The sequence below is a fragment of the Phaseolus vulgaris genome, chromosome 5 (genome assembly GCF_051622355.1).
Source record: "Phaseolus vulgaris cultivar YP4 chromosome 5, ASM5162235v1, whole genome shotgun sequence".
Taxonomy (NCBI): Eukaryota; Viridiplantae; Streptophyta; class Magnoliopsida; order Fabales; family Fabaceae; genus Phaseolus; species Phaseolus vulgaris.
The window spans coordinates 34,920,102-34,936,773 of NC_143502.1; the positions used below are offsets into that span (position 1 = coordinate 34,920,102).

The 16,672-nt window shown below is 34.2% G+C and overlaps 2 protein-coding genes across 2 annotated transcripts; one reads left to right on the forward strand and one right to left on the reverse strand.

The window, feature by feature from the left end:
* Positions 1-1,538, forward strand: LOC137835499 (coumaroyl-CoA:anthocyanidin 3-O-glucoside-6''-O-coumaroyltransferase 2). The gene has a single exon (XM_068644033.2). The coding sequence runs from the start codon at positions 56-58 to the stop codon at positions 1,466-1,468; it is 1,413 nt and encodes a 470-aa protein (XP_068500134.1). The 5' UTR covers positions 1-55; the 3' UTR covers positions 1,469-1,538.
* A 7,417-nt stretch (positions 1,539-8,955) lies between these two features.
* Positions 8,956-15,271, reverse strand: LOC137835500 (coumaroyl-CoA:anthocyanidin 3-O-glucoside-6''-O-coumaroyltransferase 2). Its single transcript, XM_068644034.2, has one exon. It carries the CDS (start codon positions 10,668-10,670, stop codon positions 9,153-9,155), a length of 1,518 nt encoding a protein of 505 aa, XP_068500135.2. The 5' UTR covers positions 10,671-15,271; the 3' UTR covers positions 8,956-9,152.
* Positions 15,272-16,672: the final 1,401 nt, after the last annotated feature.

Below are 16,672 nucleotides of genomic sequence, written 5' to 3' on the forward strand. Positions count from 1 at the left end.
CCATCTCCAAAGTAGATTTTCTTCCTTTACAATTCTCAATTATTGTCACCAACAAATGGCAGAACATAAACTTGTTGAGAAATCTGAAGTTGCTCCAGCATCACTTCCTAGTTCTACAACAAGAACAACCTCGTCCCTTCCCCTCTCATTCCTTGACTTGCCTTTAGCTGGTCCTATTTATGTCAAACGCCAATTCTTCTATCAGTTTTCCCATTCCACACACCATTTTTGTGAAACTACACTCCCCACTCTCAAACACTCTCTCTCTCTCATCCTTCAACACTTCTTTCCTCTCGCAGGAAATCTTCTTTCTCCTCCACCACCCCACAAACCCTTCATTCGCTGCACTGATGATGACACTGTCACTTTAACCATCATTGAATCCAAAGCTGATTTCAACCATCTCTCATCCAACCACCCTAAGAGTCTCAAAGAATTGGATCAACTGCTTCCCGAGTTGACATTCACAACCATGCATGATGATGAAGATGCCACGTTCATTTTCCCATTAGTGGCATTACAAGTCACGGTTTTCCAAAACCAAGGCCTTTGCATTGCCATCACGTATTGTCATGTGATGGATGGTAAGTGTTGCAATCATTTCATGAAGTCTTGGTCTTCTCTTTGTCAAAGTGGTGGAGTTGACTTGACACTTTTAGAGAAATCACCTCCATGGTTCGGCAGGGAAGTGTTGAAGGACCCCAGAGGACTCGAGGACATTTTCTTGAGAGACTATTTCGAAGAGAGATCAACTTGGAAGGACAAGCTCATTGATCAAACTCCTAAACGTGTGTGTGATGATGAGGAGTATTGTAAGGCGACGATTGTTTTTGGGAAAGATGATATTGAAGGCTTAAAAACATGGGCTCTAGCACAGTGGAAGAAAGATGAGGAGTTTAACTCCCCGCAATATTTGTCAAAATTTGTGGTCATTTGTGCTCTTGTGTGGGCTAGCTTGGTTAAAACAAGATGCAAAGATGATGATGATGAAGATGTGAAAGAAGAATACTTTCGTTTCGCTGCAGATTGCAGAGATCGCCTTGGTTATCCTATACCAGAAACATACTTTGGAAACTGCTTAACGCTATGTTATGCCATGCTTAGGAGAAATGAGCTTAAGGGAGAGGATGGTTTTGTGAATGCGGTGAAGGTAATTGAAAAGACAGTGAGTGACATGAAAAGTGAGCTGTTTAAGGATGCAGAACATTGGAGGGCTTTGTTTATAAAGACGTTTGTGTTGGGAACTACGTTGCTAGTTACTGGGTCACCCAGCTTCGATGTTTATGAGACTGATTTTGGATTTGGAAGGCCTACCAAAGTTGACATGGTACATTCCTTCAAGTGCATCTCTCTGGCCCAAAGTAGAGATGAGGAAGGAGGAGTTGAGGTTGGTTTGGTGTGTAAAAGTTCAGAGTTTGAACATTTATTTTACGCCATTGAACAAGGACTACAAACTGCAAAATCCTAAGTCTATTAATTACTGAGATATTTGTATAAATTAAAAACAAAAGCAAGTCTATCCAAAAGTTAATTTTGTGTTAAGCTATCGTGGTTGGCTATAACTTCCTCCAGTCTACTTGTTTGGATTCTGTTTTTGTTCTTACCTTGGCTATTTAGTTTCAATGGCTGATTTTTATGGTTTTCTCAATACCATGTGCTAATTAGGTTCCATCAACGCAATTTTATAATAACTTTTAATTAGCTAATCAGTCTTTTTATATTTATTCACACTTTACATTTTAGTTCTTATTCTTCAATAAATTATGTTTTAATTTTAGTATCAGCTTTGTGCACTATTGGCATGCTTTCAACGGGTGTGAGTTTCACGAGGGAAGTCCAAAATAATAATTTGTTTCCACAAAGAACATTTATTTAAAATTCTAATAGGAGCATTAATTCACCAAGTATAAAAATATGTACAATAACTTGATTTGAAAGATATTGACTTAAGTTTGCATGAAAATTAAATAAAAGCAAAGTAAATGATTTCGATGAGTCAATTGGAAAAATTGGGATTGAGGTTAATCCTTTTTACTCGTATATAGTTTCAATGAAGAAAAATGTATAACATTCCATTTTAATTGACATTGATGCACATATAAAAGTCATTCATATCGATTCCTTGCATACAAAATAATTAAGAGAGTCTCCTAAATACCGATTCATTGCATATTTATAAAAGCTCCTTACCATTACAAACCAATATTATAAAGCAATTAACATTTCAAATTTATTCCTAGCATTCAAATATTTAAGCATTATCATTTAGGTCAGATACTCATAAGTACTTTCCAGTCAAATCTAAGGATCAAAATCATGAATAGTTTCAAGCTTTTAGAATAAAATGATAATACCAATCATCACTCAAGAACTGAATATTATAAATAAATATTACCTCAATACATAAGAGTTTGAACATATTACTTCCAATCCCAAAAGAAAGAACTAGACAATCATATTGGTCATTACAAGCATGGAAAACAAGAAAAGAAGATTCAAAGTGTTTCTCTTTAACGACTGCCTCCTCTAGGGTTTTTTATCTCTCCATATCCTCTCAATGATGTCTGGGGTTATGGCTCATGCCTTCTATTTAAACTATTTGGGTTTGGGCTAAGTGACATCTTGCTTAAGCGAGACATTACTTGCTTAAGCGAGTTTTATGAGAAAAAGTCCAACTTTACTAGAGTGAACTCGCTTAAGGAAGCCTTGAGTGAGTCTTGGGCGAGTTCCTCAGGAATGATCTTGCTTGTGCGAGATTTAATGTTCCACTTTGTCTTTTCATCTTGTTTTTAACTTGTCCATTCTCCTTTAGCCTTTTTATCTCAATTTTCCCCTAGAATCCTAAATTAACATAAATTTGTGAATAAATCGTTCACATTCATCTTATAATCCAAAAATATGTAAGAATGTTCAAATTCCTAAATTAGGGGTAGAATTATAACTATTTTATCAATTAAAATTCATAAGTGTCTATCTTTTTGTATGAAATATTAATGAATTATAACACTCATCAAAACTTTGTCTTCTCCTTTAAATACCAACACATGCAACTTTTTAATGTTTTAGTGTTTGCTATGAATTTACAAGATGTTTTCATGTATATGAACAAAATGTATCAGTGAATAATTGATTATGTACGAGGACATAATCGATTATGCCCCAACATATCGATTACATGTTGGAGAATAATTGATTATGTCCTTATAGATAATCAATTACACCCTTCAAGAATATATATTATCACCAATCAAAGACCATTCAATTCATATAAGTCAAAAAATAAGTTAAACATTACAAAAAAATATGCATAGATCAAACATGTTTTTTAAGCGAAATACATAACCATGACTTGGTTTTAACTTTGTCCAAATACGTTCAACGAATGTCACAATGCACAGAGCGCCATAATCGACTATGCCATACCAATTATTCACAATCACCTAATCAATTATATTTTCCTACCTCCACACAATAGTATATATTTTTTCCACCCAATAAATATATATATATATATATATATATATATATATATGTATGTATATATGTATATATAGAGAGAAAGAGAAAGAGAAATAATTGCAAATCATAAGGAATCAAAGTCAATAAGTTCAACCTAAAGACGATGGTCATGTTCATACGTGTAAAAAAATTTGGACACCATACGGGAACTACAACGTGTAAAAGTGAAAGCTAAACTACACGCAGAGAAAGCTCAGGTTGAATGTGAATGACTGCAGAAAGAAGCCCCCATAGAACAAAAGCGACAAAGAGAAGAGGTTCTCATCGAGCATGAGCAACTACATGAAGAGGCAGATATGTCACACATTTAATAGAGGAAGCCATGCAAGTACATGAGGAGTTACAAAATGCCAATGAAGAACTGCAACAGGTCATGCACAGATAGATGTCAGCTGAAGGCGGAGGGGAAAATCCTTGCCCAATACATGCTCAAGAATATCCATAACCTTTCTACAGGGCAATCATGGAAGAATAGTTCCCCTCACTACATGGTGCCCAATATCACACCATTTTTGGGTTTAAAAGATCAAAAGAGCCACTTAAAAGCCTTCTGATCGTAAATGCTAATATCAGGTAGCTTGGATGTTGTACAATGCAAAATGTTCATTGGGGGCATTCACGAGCACCACACTCCAATGGTTCAGTCGAATTCCCAACGAAGTCATCAACTATTTCTAGACTTTGTCACGAATGTTTGTGGAGTGGTTGACGACCAATAAAGTCAAGCCTTCACAAATTGTCGATATATTTAATATTAAGAAGTAGGAAGGTATCTTAATCACTTTTGTGACATCTCGGTTCACATATATTAGCCCAACGAAGAGATATCCGTTGATGCTTTCATTAAAGGATTGGGGGCCAACCCCTTCAATGATTCTCTTATTCAAAATAGGGTCGGTTTTATGGTTGAAATCTGAAACATGGCATCTTCTTACATTAAAGCCAAGGAAGTAATGTGGCGTAAGAAATTAGAAGAAAAACATTAGGCATCTATGAAGTATAAGGATAATGCTTAAGAACGGAGGCCGAAACGAGAAGATGATCAGCAGGGAAGGTGTTCCATCTACCTATATGTGCCTTACATAGCCCAAAGGTCACAGGAGGACAAGGAAAGACCGCAATGTCCCACCTTCATTATTTTTTTAAAAGCAAATCTTTGAAGGTGATAAGGTAGCTTGTCATCTATAGTTTCCTAAAAGAATGGATCGACTTTCAACTCTACTAGATTAATAAAATCGTTGACTATGTTCAACTTGATTTTCAGCTTGGCTAGATAAATTAAATTGTTGACTATGTTCAGATCAACTTCCAGCTCGACTAGATTTATAAAACTGCTGACAGTGTTCAAATCAACTTCCAACTCAGCTAGATTAATAAAACTGTTGACTATGTTTAGCTTGACTAGTTTAAGAAAATCGTTGACTATGTTCAGAATGTTGACTATGTTCAACTCGATTTCCAGTTCGACTGGATTAATAAAATTGATGACTATGTTCAGCTCGACTGTATTAATAAAATTGCTGACTTGTTCAACTCGACTGGATTAATAAAATTGTTGATTATGTATTCAACTCGACTTTTAGCTCGGTTGGATTGACAAAAGTCACGAATGTGTTCAACTCGACTTCCAGCTCGGCTAGATTGATAAAACTGCTGACTATGTTCAGCCTCGACCCCGACTCAACAAGAACTTTAAAAAGATAACTTTATCAAGCGATATCTCCGAAAACCAACCTTATCAAGCGGTATCTACAAAAATCAACAATCTACAAAAGTTTACCATATCAGGTGGCATCTACAAAAATTGAACATATTAGGCAACATCTACAACAATCGACCTGATCAGGGGTATTTATAAAAACTAGCTTATCAGAAGGTATCTATAAAAACTAACCTTATCAAGCGATATCTACAAAAATCAACCTTATCAAGAAGTATTTGCAAAAGTCGACCTTAATAGTACTAATGTAGAAAATTCATATAACACTGGTTCCCTCACCGATGTAGATCTTAGCGATGTAAAATGTCAATCACATATAACACCTGTTGTAAAAATCAGTGTAATATGTACTAAAATTTGAATAAAATACTAAAACATATATTGATGTAAGCCAAGGTTCATACTTGTGAAATGGATGATTGGAATGCAGCGGAAGACTTGAAGGAAATGAGAGGAATTCGATTGGTTTGGATTCGATGAAGGTAGTGGTGTGTACTTCAAGAGGAAGTTGGTGAGACCAACCTTCCAAGAGTTTACTAGGCATTCTAGGCTTGCAAATAAGAGGAGATTTGAGAGAGAATGATTTATGAATTCAGAAAGCTTTATGTCAAATTTTTATACAAAGAGTTTAGACAAGGTATTTATAGGGAAGGAGGTAGCTTGCTCCTTAAGCTACTCTAACCCTAGGTAAGCTTGCTTAACCATGGTAGGGTTGGTGGCTTAAGGAGTGGCTTGTATCCTTTTAAGACGCTATAGAGATCATTGCTTGTGTGACAAGTGAGGATCTCCTAAATTGTCTTCTAATATCTCTACAACACGCCTTTTCAAAATTATATCTACAAATACAACATCTATATTATTGTATTCTACTTTATTTATATAGAGTACTTTATTAATGTGTATGGTGGTTTTGGATGGTCCTCCATCATATATGATCCAAAAGGCACATGTAACACCGGTTATGGCTCCCAACCGGTGTTATATGTGCTCTAGAGTCACATACTGAGGTCACATACCGGATAGGACACAGAATTAACAAACACGTAATAGAAACTTATTCAATAAGCCATTTACTCATTTTTATAAACTCTTCAAGAATAGGAAAGTAAAAAGCTATAAAAAATTATCAAGATCATTGCATTTCTTTTCTTGTTTATGCATTTTAGCCTTAATAAGAAAAAACATAAAGTTTAAAAAAAAATTCAAACTCAGGAAAAAAAAATCCCCAATTCAACACTGAAAGCATGAGACTTTAGTATACAATTTTTTATAATGAGCGAAAGCAGCAACAAGAAATGAAATCAATACGAAAAAGGATCAGATTTGGAAGTGGAAAAGGACTTGATGTGTCTCTACTGATGAAAACCTTGGCATGGTGGATGGATTTGGCCATGTCGGACTTGAATATGAGGATCTGGAGGTGGTGCTCTAGGAAGTTCTCGACAGGGAGTGCAAGGACATACTCGAGTTTGTTCTAGGTCTTGTCGAGGAGACCGTAGCAAAACATGCAGTGGAGGAGAGTCTCGCCCTCAAAGATCCGATGCGGGTTCTTCTCGTCGAGAGTGAGGAGGTTACGAGCGTTTTTGCGAAGGCGGTTGAGGGCGTACTGAACCCTCCACAACTCCCTCATGCACCGCAACCCATACTTTCCCACCAACTTCAGCTTCACGTCCAGACACTCTTTCTTGTAAGGACGACGAGGCTTCTTGAACGTTTTTCCATCTGTGATTCAAAACAAAAAATATCAGTGGTGTTATTATGGTTGTTGGAGGCGGCGTTGGTAGCAGAGTTGGAAGCAACAATGGAGGCAAAAAGAAGAAACAAAACCTAGAGTAGCGCAAATTAAGACTGAAGGCGTGAGTCAAGAAAATAGGGTAGAAACATATATTACACCGGTTATGAGTAACAACCGGTGTAATATATATTTTTATTCACTTAAACTTTTTTTAATCTGAAATGACATGTAACACCAGTTGGATAGAGAACCATTATTGTATGTATTTTTTAAAACTTTAAAAAAAAATCTAGAAAATACATATAACACTAGTTCCCCCTATCCAACGATGTTATATGTCATTTTTAAAAACTTTTTTTTTTAATTTGGGAACTACATATAACATGGTTCATCTATCCAACCGGTGTTTTATGTAATCCCATAGATAAAAATTTTAAAAACTTTTTTTTGTTCTGAGCAGAACAAATTAGGTTCCTCTATCCAACCGGTGTAATATGTTCCAAATATTTACAAAAAATGTCACCGTGTTTTTGTTTATATCGGTTCTCATTTAACCGACTTAATATGTCGTTGTAAAAAGCATTATTTGCACTAGTGCAGGCGATATCTACAAAATCGACCTTATCAGGTAGTATTTTCAAAAGTTAACCTAATGAGGCGTCACCTACAAAAATCAACCTTATTAGGTAATATATACAAAAGCTAACGTTATCAGGTGTATAAAACTAACCTTATCATGCAATATCTACAAATACCGACCTTATCAAGCAGTACCAACCTAACTCTCTGACATTTCACTACAAGAAAGTCATTAAATAAAAACTAATTTTAGAGACAAAAAATAATTAGTTTCTATGTATAATGATTCCTAACGGCAGGATCTAGCTTTATAGGATGTCTTGTGAATTACTCTCTTTTTTTCCATGTAAACCTTTTCCAACATTAAAAACAATATTTAACTTTAAAAATATCAAAATCTAATATTTATACATGTTTAGGGGTATCTAATTTAGTCAAAACTAATAACTAAGTGTTTTTTATCTCTAAAATTAGTTCTATTTAATGATTTTTTTAGTAGTGTTTGTTTAAAGTCTAACCTTGTGTGACACAAGTAAGTTCATTTTTCTTAACTTATAAATTTGTCGAGCCTTAGTCTGTATGGTAATTTGAATATGGAAAATTGATAAAATGTTAAGAGCAATCATTACCATAAACTGATTAGGCAGAACTTATAGAGCCTATTAATTATTAATAGAGAAATCCAATAAAATTACCCAAAATTTTAGTAAAAAAGTAAAGGGATACCTACTTTTAGTGCTTGAAATCAATTAAGAAATATACAAACTTTAAATATTAGATCATATTAATTAAGGTTTAGAGGATAACAAATAACAAATTATGACTTATAAAATATATCTTTCACTATAAATAAGGGAACGCAACTTGAATATTATGGTTTGAAATCATTTAAACTTTGAATTAGAACAAATATATAAAAAAAAATTCTTATTAAAATTTGGAGATTTGTGTGTACAACAAAATTACTATTCATGAAGAAAAGATTTAAGTTGTGAGGATTACAAGGATTTGATATACTTAACTTCGAGTGGGTATGTGGAGAAAGTTTGAATTGAAAAAATTATGTGAGATGGAAAATTAGATTTATGGGTATTGAATGCAAATGACTATTTTCCCTCATTTATTTAATTAGTTTTCCTTTATTTTTAAATTATTATTGTCAAATGATAAATAATATTTTTTATATTAATACTTATTTTTTTAATAAATAATTATTTTTTATTTTCTCTAACAAAAAATGTTTATATTTTAAAACAACATTATTAATAATTTGCATGTGTCATCAAAATAAATAAAAATAAAGACATAGAAGACGATATCAAACTCATAAAAAAAAAAGAAATTTGAAAAAATAATATAAACAACTACATTATGTGTTAAATAAAATAAAATGAATATGAAAAGATAAAAAAAAAACAATTTATGAATCTTAATTAATTTAATTAAATCAAGGACATAACTCAAATACACCACTTTATTCACTTTGTCTATAAAGCACTCCAAATCCATCCTCCAAGATTCACCCTCAACCAAACTAAGCTTTACTTAGTAACTATATTTTGTATGGAATTAAAAGTTTCAAATTTTTCTTATATCACACTAATAAAGTAAGGATTTTGAAACTTGAAGTTCTTGCTTGATAAGAGAAACTAAATATTCAAATTCTGTGATTGTACATACAATGCCAACTTCAAGTCCTCCTTCCTCATCTCTACTTTCTGCTAAAGACATACCCTTCAACGAATGTACCATTTCCACCTTGTTAGGCTTTCCAAATCCAAAATCAGTCTCATAAACAGTGAACTTGGGTGACCCAGTAACTATCAAAGTACTTCCCAACGCAAACATCTTCGTAAATGATTCCCTCCAGTTTTCTGCATCCTTAAACAGGTCAATTTTCATATCAGTCACTGCCCTTCTGATAACCTTCACCGCATTCACAAAACCACCTTCTCCCTTCAGGTCATTTCTTTTCAGCATGGCAAAACATAACGTTAAGCAGTTTCCAAAGTATGTTTCTGGCACAGGATGCTCAAGGCGATCTCTGCAATCTGCAGAGAAACGAAAGAACTCCTCTTTCTCTTGTTCTTCATAATCACTTCTGCATCTTGTTTTAACCAAACAAGCCCACACAAAGGCACACGTCACCACAAATTTTGATACATGTTGTGATGTGTCGAATTCTTCACTTCTCCTCCACTGATTCAAAACCAATCTTCTCAGCCCCTCGATATCATCCCTTCCAAAAACAAGCGTTGCTTTAACATAATCTTCAGTATTCCCATTGCAAACCTCAGAAGTTTTCCCAACTAGTCTTTCCTTCCAAGTTGACCTCTCTTCAAAATAATCTCTTAAGAAGATAGCTTCTAACCCTTTGGGGTCCTTCAACACTCCCCTGTCCAAGCACGGTGTTGACCTCTCAACAAGACTCAACTCAACTCCACCACTGCGACAAATGGAAGACCAATACTTCATGAAATTGCTGCAACAACTATCATCCATCACGTGGCAATAGGTAATCGCGATGCAAAGGCCTTGGTTGGGGAAAATCGTGGTTTGCAATGCCAGCAAAGGGAAAACAAACGTGTCATCGTGCATGTTTGTGCATGTTAACTTGGGAACCAAGTGATCCAAGTCTTTGAGCCTTTTGGGGTGGTTAGATGAGAGGTGGTTGAAATCAGCTCTGGACTCAACGACAGTTAAGGGAATAGAGTCATCATCGGTGCAACGAATGAAGGGTTTGTGGGGTGGTGGAGGACAAAGGAGGTTTCCAGCGAGAGGGAAGAAGTGCTGAAGGGTTTGAGAGAGAGAGGTTTTGAGAGAAGGAAGTGTAGTTTTACAGAAATGAAGTGTGGAATGGGGAAAGTGGTAGAAGAATTGGCGTCTCACGTAAATAGGACCTGCTAAAGGCAAATCAAGGAATGAGAGAGGAACAGAAGCAGTTGTTCTCTTTGATGGACCAATCTTAAATTTTTGAACAAGTTCGTGCTCTCTAAGAATTCCCATTTTTACTTGATATGATATTTCACAAAATGAAAGGAACTGATATATATAGAGAAGCAAGTATGTTGAAGACGTGTAAATGCATGCATATATATAGAGAGAGAGATCTTCCATTGATCTTATGGTCTTTCAAGGATTCAGATTAGAAAGTAAAGTCATACTTGAAATACATATTCCATGGCTGCAAGACTTAATTCTCACGAAATACTAAATATGTTCATTATAAAATGTAAGATTCAATGAATAAATATCTAAAAATTTAAATTCCAAATCTTAATCTATTATTATACAAAATCTTAATGATAATTTTCATCACCAATTAATCTTTACACGCAGGGATTTGATAAATAACTCCACTTCACCTAGAACCTGTTTCAAGATAATATCAGAGATGCATAGAAACTTTTAAAATCTATGAGAACATGTGAAATTGAATATTCAACTATTGATTTATCGATAATGTGTTCATTCAATTACTTAATCTATAAACCTAACTTAGATTAGTTTGAGTTTTATTTATAATTAGGTTAAATTTGATTTAATAAAAAGTAACTTCCTTTTATATGAGTTGAAATAGATATTTAATATAAGTGGTCCGAGACAAATCATATATTTATCTTAAGGATAAATTATGTTGTATTTTTTTTATTCCTTAAATTAGTTTAGATAAATTTATTATGCTTGACTTATTGACCGACTTAAAGTCTTATTTTTATAAACATTATATTATTTTTCAAACAAGTATATAGATACTTGAAAATTATAACCTTTAATAAGAAAAAATCAAAATCTTAATCCAACTCAATCCAATTTACTAAAAAACTAGGTTAATTTACTTGAGTTTAACATAAAAATATACAGAAATTTACCTTAATTTAACTCGATTTTTTCTTAGTGAGTTAAATAATAAATTGCTCAAATCCTATTCAATCTAACATAATCCACAAACACCCCTATTCTTTTTTCGTTTTTATTTTATTGTGACTAATGCGAAGTTACAACTTAATTTTCCAAAGCGTGTAAAGGTAAGCCAGAAAAGTGTCATTGGAGCTTTTACAAGGGACTTTTTTTTTTCTTAGAAGGAACATTCGGAGAAGTTTTATCCTTAATATTAAATTTAAGAGTGCGATGTTGTAAAACTATTCCGTTAAAATATAATATCCGAATTTAAAAAAAAACATTTAATTATGTAATTAAATCAATTTTTAAAATTGTAAGAAACTAAAATATAAATAAAAAATTATTATAATGTATTTCTTATAAGATTTCATTATTAAAATAAAATTTATAAGAAAATATTAAAAAATATTTGATTGGCCAAAATGTTATGGTAGAACTTTGACAAAAGAAAACTTTATTTCTAATCAGTATTATTCATATAACCACACGATTTTGACGTGTAAAACAAATTGATACAATAACTTTCTAGAATACAAGTTTTACGAAAGTAGTGGGAAGAAACCAGGAAATGTGTAGCATATATAAAATGACTCACTCCAAGTCGTCATGTTTGTCTGCTAATGATATGGGGTGCCCTATGAACATAAAATTAAATATATAAAAAAAATAAAGTCATAGATAGTCACTACAAACAAGATAATTAACGAAGGGTTCGTATTTGTTAGATTTTCTCAATAACAATAAATTTTATAGTATTTGTGTAATTTTTCGGTAAAAATTTGTTCATATATTTAGTGTTAAAATCAAAATTATTTTTATGGATGTGATGGCATTATCCATTAGTAATATCCGTCAAATTATCATGAATATATATTTGTTGGTAAATTGAACTCTAGGATTAAAAATTAAAATTGTGGATGTTATGATCTTATTCATCAACTTTATCAGTAATTTTTTTTATTAGCAATAAAAAAATTAACAAATAAATAAGAACCATTTTAGGAGTGGTCCAACCCTTATACAGAAATATTTGACCACAAACTCTTATTAGATCATCTACCAGCATAGCAAAGAGACAACCAGATCAACATTAACCAACATTAATGAATCAACCTCATACAAGTCAGATGATTTAAAACTCATCTAGAATAAGAGAAATAAGCGAAACGAGACTTTGCATAAATTCAAGACCATACCTTTACTTGCATATATTTATCGGTAAATGACAGTTAATATATATTCATCGATAAAATTTGTCAAAAAATTAAATAAAATATAAACAAATTAGTGTTATAAATATTAGGGTCTTATTCATTAGTAAATACAATGCAAGATAAAAAAAACATCTTTATGTTATGGACTTATCTCTTAGTAATATTATGACATCAAACTGTTGGAAAAAACGGGTAATTTTTCCACTAAAACAAAACCCTAACAGAGCTACCCGACAAATAATATTGAATAAATAAAGCGGAATAATAAAAGAGATAAAGAGGAAAAAACACACCCGAAAATTGTTAACGGAGTTCGGCCTGTTTAGCAATCTCCGAGCACAGCAAAAACAGCTCACTTTTATTATTATGGGAGAAGATATTACAAATTGGGATATCTAACAGTGAAGGAGGAGCGTTTAATTTATAACCCTCAAACCTCCTTCCCAAACAATGAACCCACCGATGTGGGACTTGGGATTAAGCCAAAATCAATAAATCTCCACCTTGGCTTAATTTCAAGTCCCACCTAAAACAAATCTTCTCAAAACATAACAAAAACAAACTTTACAGTGCTTCAAATTTGCGCCTCCGGACGCCAACTTCAAATGTGCAAAATATTAACCAAGTCTAAACAATGTTCAAACTTGGCCCTTGTAACCACCTTGCCTTGTAGCGAACATCTTTATTAGAAAATTCTTCTTTCTTTGCAAATACCCATTTGCACCCAATTGCCTTCTTACCTTTTGGTAATTGTGCCAACTTCCACGTCTTGTTCTTCTTCAAAGATTGCATCTCCTCTTCCATCGCACCCGCCCAATTACCACTCTCTGAACTCAGAATGGCTTCTGGGTAAGTGGATGGAATGTCATCAACAACTGGAAGTGCACAGGCAACCATATCCATGAAACGAGCAGGCTTCTGAAAATCTCGTCTCTGTCTTCTAACTGCAATTGGCGCTGATTGTTGTTGAGATTCTTGGGTAGGAACCTCTTCCTCATCTGACTCTTCTTCTACCATAGGAGAGTCACTTGTGGTATTTCGTGTTGGGATCACCACTGTCGGCTCAAACTCCACCTGCTTTCGGGCACACTCCACCTGTTGCGGAGTACTATCAGCTCCTTCTGGATTTACCTTCTTTAACATGGCAGATTCATCAAAGGTAACATCCCTGCTGATAATCGTCTTCTTTGCCTCTAGACACCACAAACGGTATCCCTTCACTCCAGGACTAAAGCCCATGAAAAGAGCCTTCTTTGCCCGTGGATCCAACTTTGATTCAAACACATGATAATATGCAATAGAACCAAAAACATGCAAAGAATCATAATCAGTTGCAGGTTTTCCAAACCATACCTCTAACAGGGTTTTGCCATCTATAGCAAATGATGGCAAACGATTGACGAGATGTTGAGCGTATGTCACAGCCTCAGCCCAAAACTCTCTGCCTAACTCAGCATTAGACAACATACAACGAACTTTCTCCACAAGTGTCTTGTTCATACGCTCTGACACCCCATTCTGCTGTGGTGTTTTTCTAACAGTGAAGTGTCGAACTATGCCACAATCTTGGCATACCTTCAGGAACGGATCACTCTTGTATTCTCCTCCATTGTCTGTTCGAAGAACCTTAATCTTCCTTCCTGTCTGGTTTTCAACTTGAACTTTCCACTTAAGGAAAATTTCAAGCACATCATTTTTGTTCTTCATAGTAAACACCCAAACTCTCCTGGAAAAATCATCCACAAAAGTGACAAAATAATGCCTACCTCCGATTGACGGAGTCTTGGCAGGTCCCCACACATCTGAATGCACATAATCTAGAATACCCTTGGTATTGTGAATTGCAGTGCCAAACTTCACTCTTCGTTGTTTTTCCAAAACACAATGCTCACAAAATTCAAGTTTGCAAGCCTTCGTACCTTTCAACAATCCCTGCTTGGTAAGAATTTGCAAGGATTTCTCTCTAGCATGTCCCAACCTCATATGCCACAACTTCGTTGCCTCAGCATCCTTCTTAGAGCTAGAAGTTGTTGTCGCTACTGTCCCCACCACTGTACTACCTTGATAGTAATACAAATTGTTCTTCATCACGCCTTTCAACATCACCAGTGCTCCTGAAGTTGCTTTAAGAATTCCATCTCGCATCGTCACGACTAGGCCTTTAGATTCTAAAGCCCCCAATGAGATGAGATTCTTCTTCAACTTTGGCACGTACCGTACATCCCGCAAAATTCTGGTGGATCCATCATGATTCCGCAACTTGATTGAACCTATCCCAGCTGTCTTACATGGATTATCATTTCCCATGTAAACAACTCCGCCATCGAGTTCTTGAAATTCAAAGAACCAATCCCGAATGGGACACATATGATAAGTACAACCTGAATCCAATATCCACTCATCTGGATATGATGATGCTGAAAGCGAGACAATTAAAGAGATATCTGATTCCACATCAATTTTGCATTCTGCAACATTTGCATCTTGCGGAACCTTCTTTTTTTCTGCAGTTTTGGACAGTCTTTCTTCCAGTGTCCTTTCTCATGACAGAAAGCACACTCATCTTTGGCAACGGCTCGAACTTTAGATTTAGACATCCCTCTTCTCTCCTTTGTTTGGCTTTGCTGACGACCTCTTGCCACCAATGCTTCTTCTGATGTCGTTGATTTGGTTTCCATCTTATCCTGCTTTCTCAATTCATAACTATATAAAGAAGAACAAACAACATCTAACGACACATTCTCCTTCCCGTGAAGGAGCGTAGTCTCCAAATGTTCAAATTCATCAGGAAGAGATGATAACAACATCAAAGCCAAATCCTCATCCTCAAACTTCACATCTAAATTCAACAGGTCTGCTACTAATTGATTAAACATAGTGATGTGTGCATTCATATTAGTACCTTGTTGGTAGTCAAATCGGAACAACCTTTTCTTCATCAGGAGCTTGTTCTGACCACTCTTCTTCAGAAACTTGTCCTCCAATGCCTTCCACAGTTTGTGTGCAGAAGTCTCGTTTTTTACAGTGTACTTCTGCTCTCTGGACAGGCAGGATCTAATAGTTCTGCATGCTAACCGGTTGATGATACTCCAGTCTTTCTCCTCTACCTCTTTTGGTTTCTCTCCTTCAATAGCAATATCAAGACCCTGCTGAAAAAGAGAGTCCAAGACCTCTCCTTGCAACATGCCAAAATGTCCAGTGCCATCAAATATTTCCACCGCCAATTTCAAAGTGGACACCGGGAACCTCGACCATGATGACGAGGAGCTCGACACTCTAGATACATCATTCGCTTCTTCTTCTTGATTTGCCATTACAAACTCAAAATATAATATTCAATATTACAAATAATTTCAAACAACCCAAGGCGAACCTTCGGCTCTTGATACCACTTGTTGGGAAAAACGGGTAATTTTCTCACTAAAACAAAACCCTAATAGAGCTACCCGACAAATAGTATTGAATAAATAAAGCGGAATAATAAAAGAGATAAAGAGGAAAAAACACACCCGAAAATTGTTAACGGAGTTCGGCCAGTTTAGCAATCTCCGAGCACAGCAAAAACAGTTCACTTTTATTATTATGGGAGAAGATATTACAAATTGGAATATCTAACAGTGAAGGAGGAGCGTTTAATTTATAACCCTCAAACCTCCTTCCTAAACAATGAACCCACCGATGTGGGACTTGGGATTAAGCCAATATCAACATTATTAATATTATGGACTTATCTCTTAGTAATATTATGACATCAAACCTTAAATTTTAAACACTAAATATTTATTAGATTCATAATTAATATTATAAATTATTATTAAAATTATTAATTTTATTATTAATATTAATATTGTATTTATATTACCATTATTATTTGTGTTATTATTTTTATTAATATTAATATTAATATTTTTAATATTGTTATTAATATTATTTATAATATTATTAATTATTATTAACATTATTATTATAATAATATTAATATAAAAAAAATTATAATAAAAA